This window comes from Lipotes vexillifer, unplaced genomic scaffold (genome assembly GCF_000442215.2).
Source record: "Lipotes vexillifer unplaced genomic scaffold, Lipotes_vexillifer_v1.1 scaffold469, whole genome shotgun sequence".
In the NCBI taxonomy this organism is placed as follows: domain Eukaryota; kingdom Metazoa; phylum Chordata; class Mammalia; order Artiodactyla; family Lipotidae; genus Lipotes; species Lipotes vexillifer.
In genome coordinates this window covers 2,847,182-2,850,367 of record NW_006788006.1, presented here as the reverse complement: position 1 = coordinate 2,850,367, position 3,186 = coordinate 2,847,182, and the positions used below count along the sequence as shown (strand labels likewise).

Sequence of the window (3,186 nt, the reverse complement as noted above, 5' to 3'; positions counted from 1 at the left end):
GGGGCTGCCGCCCCCGGCGCGGGCCCGCCGGGCACCCGGCGACCAGGCGCACAGCTGGGGCGCGTCTGCAGACCTCCCTGGTCTCAGCGTTGGTCTTCGCCGCACCGGGCGCCCCCGCGATCGTTCTCTTGCTTCTGCGAACTTTGTGCGGGCGCCGCCGTACCCGGCCGGCGCGTAGTTGTCGGACTTCCTGGTGCCTCGCGTCGGACCCCGTGACGTGCTCGGGCCTCCGGGGACGTGCCGCCCGCGTGTCCGTAGCGGCTGACTTTGCTACCCCCAGGGCGGGGCGGGCCCTGTTTTTTTTGAGTCAGAGGCGGGCGGGGGCGGCTGTGGCTGGCGCGGAGCGGAGGCAGCCACCGGGCTCTGTGTTGTGGACTCATTCGTCCCCTACACGGCACCTTTGGACCGGGCGCCGACCCAGCCTCCATCTGGTTGTTCCGCAAACACACCAAGCTCGGGTCTTGCTTCTTAGCCTTTGCACTGGCTCTCGCTGCTAGGAGCGCCCTTCCCCAGATCTGCTCTCCACCCACCCACGCCCAAATGTCACCAGAGTCATGCTCTGGACTTATTTCTTTACGGCTCTGGTCGCTGGGTTTGTGACCGCTGTGTGTTTACTATGCCTCCTCCGTCAGACTGGGTGCTCCCAAGGGTAAGCACTGTGCCCTATTTTCGGCATCCAATCTTACAGAAGAGGAAACTGAGGCCCCCAGAGGGGCAGCCACTGCCTAGAGGTATCCACCGGTGTCAGAGTCAGGACTCGAACTCACATCTGACCACAGCCCACTGACACCTCCCCAGACCCTTCTTGCTCTTGTGCCCCACCTATCACTTCCAGCCAGGTGGCCCATGGCCTTATCGGAGGCTGCCAGAGCCTGGGCTCTCAGCTGGACCCAGATTAGCCTCCCTCTCCACCCAGGGCCCAGCATCTGCCTGCCTCCCCCACCTGACTCCAGCACTCCGAGCCCAAGGCCCGGAGGGACCCTTTGATTCTACTTATGTCTAGAACCTTCCCCTCCATCCTGCCCCAGAGGGGCCCCTCAAACCCCAGGATCACACCACTCCCCTCCCCATGGAGTGCCCTCCACCAAGTCCATTCTTCCCTTTGGCCTATGGACCCCTGAGTTTAAATCCTGGCTCACCCCTCCCTCCTCACTCTGTAGCCCCAGGCAGGTGGCTTGACTCTTCTGAGTCTCCCCATCCTACCCTGGTCAGGTTCTGGTGAAGAGTCAGTGTGATAATTTACATTACATTGCCTGTATACAGCAGGTGCTCAATCCATGTCCGCCAAAGACTGAATGGCCCTCCTCACTCATGTCACTTCCCCCACTGGACCATGACCCACAGCTCCGCTGGCCCCTAGTGGGTGCTCCACCAAAGCCAGCTGGAAGGAAGTCCTGACTCTCTGCTGCCTCCTGTAGGCCAGGGCTGGGCCATGCTCTCTGCAGGGTCCCTCAATCGGTGTCAGGTGGGACCGGCGCAGATGTCCTCAGTGAGGTGTCTCTGATTGAGTTCAGGCCCGGGAGACAACCTGCCTAGGATGGGGATGGGCTCACCTTGACCCCACGTCTGGTCCGGAACCCCAGGGCCGGGTATCTACTTCCTATGCTGTGATTATGAGTGTCCCCCAGCCACGCACAACAGGCAGCAAGTGGGTGGGTCCTGCTTTATTTGGAACTGGCAAGGACCCCTCTCCTGGCTGCTCCGCACCCACCGGGAGCCTGGGGAGAGCCGGGGCTTGGGGGTGGCAGAGGACCAGAGGAAGCTCCAGGCTCTCCCAGCTTCAATCAGGGAGGAAGCCAGTGGTGGCCCGCCCCTGCCCTTGCCTGCTGTACGGCCCTGCCCTCTGCCCGGACAGTCTGGGGGGGCCCCAGTCCAATCAGCCCAACTCGGTTTCAGCTCCTTGAACTCCAAGAGGCGCCACTGTACAGGGCTTCTTGGCTGGCGTGGAGGTGACGGCCACACGATGGCCAAGATTGAGGAGTCTGGTGGCAGGCAGAGCCGTCACCCGCAGTCTGAAGGGGCTGTGGGTGGCCGCCAGTGTGGGGGACTCCGAGCCACCTGGTCCAGTGGGCCGGAGCCAGGCCGGGGAGGCAGGGGTGGTGGAGGCGGGCGTATGGCTTGGGCGATGAGGCCAGGCAAGGCCTGCAGGGAGACGCCCAATGCATCCAGGCGGCTTTCAAGGGCAGCCAGGCGGGCCTCAAGCTCCTCGTGCTGGGCGTGCAGCTCGGACATGAGGTTGTACATGACATTCTGGGTCTGTCAGAGACAGGGAGGGTGGGAGAGAGGAGAGGCCAGGTGAGAGAGAGGGAGGGGTGGTTGCAGAGAGATGGCAGACCAGCCCTGGTTGGGTGGGGGCCCAAGTGAGGAGCAACTGTGAGTGCACCCCCAAACCAGCCGAAGGCATCTTGCTGGGCCCCAGGGAGCGGTGGGAGAATAGGCGAGGGGAGCGGGGACACAGGTCTTGAGTGCCAGGCTCGGAGCCAGCAGACCAGGGGAAGGTCAAGGGAGGTCTTGGGGCCCAGCGGATGTGACCAGAGTTGCCATGAGGGGATGAACTAGCCGCATGGCCTGTAAAGCCAGAGGGTGGTCTTGGGTGATTCTGGACTGGTGTTGCTCCAGGCTGGGGACACGGTCGAGGGGGAGGAGGCTCGGTTGTGAACTATCCCCTGCTTTCCACATTCGACTGGGGAGGGGATAGAAGTCTGGGTGGGGAGAGGTGACCACCCCAAGAATCTGACCCTATCACAGACCGGGCAACATGACAGCCACAACAATTACATTACAGCAGGTGGTGGGGCATCCCTGCCACCTCGACTGCTCCCCACAACCCAGCAAGCAGGGGCTGGTTCTGCCACAGTCCAGATGGGCCCGGGAGTTGCAGGGGGTAGGCGGGACACGCAGAACAGCCCTAGTTGCAAATGCCGCTCTAACCACCAGGTGGCGCTAGATCACCGTTCCGAGTCTCAGCCCAGCTCCGCGCAGTCTAGACCCCCAGACGGACCGCAGCTCACCGCCCGTCCTGGGCCTCAGATGCGAGGGCTGAAGGAGCTGTGCCACACCCTACCGCACCCCAGCCTCTCGATCTGTGGGAGGGAGACAGGTCATCCACCCCACAGCTCCTTCTTTCCGCACTGTACTTGCAGCCTCTCCCTTCCGGTCCGCAAGCCTTTACCTGAGCCCTGCCTT

General features: G+C 63.1%; 1 protein-coding gene across 2 annotated transcripts in view; it reads right to left on the bottom strand.

Moving 5' to 3' along the window:
- Positions 1–1,962: 1,962 nt before the first annotated feature.
- Positions 1,963–3,186, bottom strand: part of KCNN1 (potassium calcium-activated channel subfamily N member 1) — a 21,490-nt gene continuing 20,266 nt past the window's right edge. Inside the window, exon 9 of one of the 2 annotated variants that reach the window (XM_007461035.1) lies at positions 1,963–2,256. In XM_007461035.1, coding sequence (XP_007461097.1) covers positions 2,002–2,256 — 255 coding nt within the window. In that variant the 3' untranslated portion in view covers positions 1,963–2,001. The remainder of the gene's footprint in view (positions 2,257–3,186) is intronic. The other variant, XM_007461034.1, reaches the window with a different exon arrangement.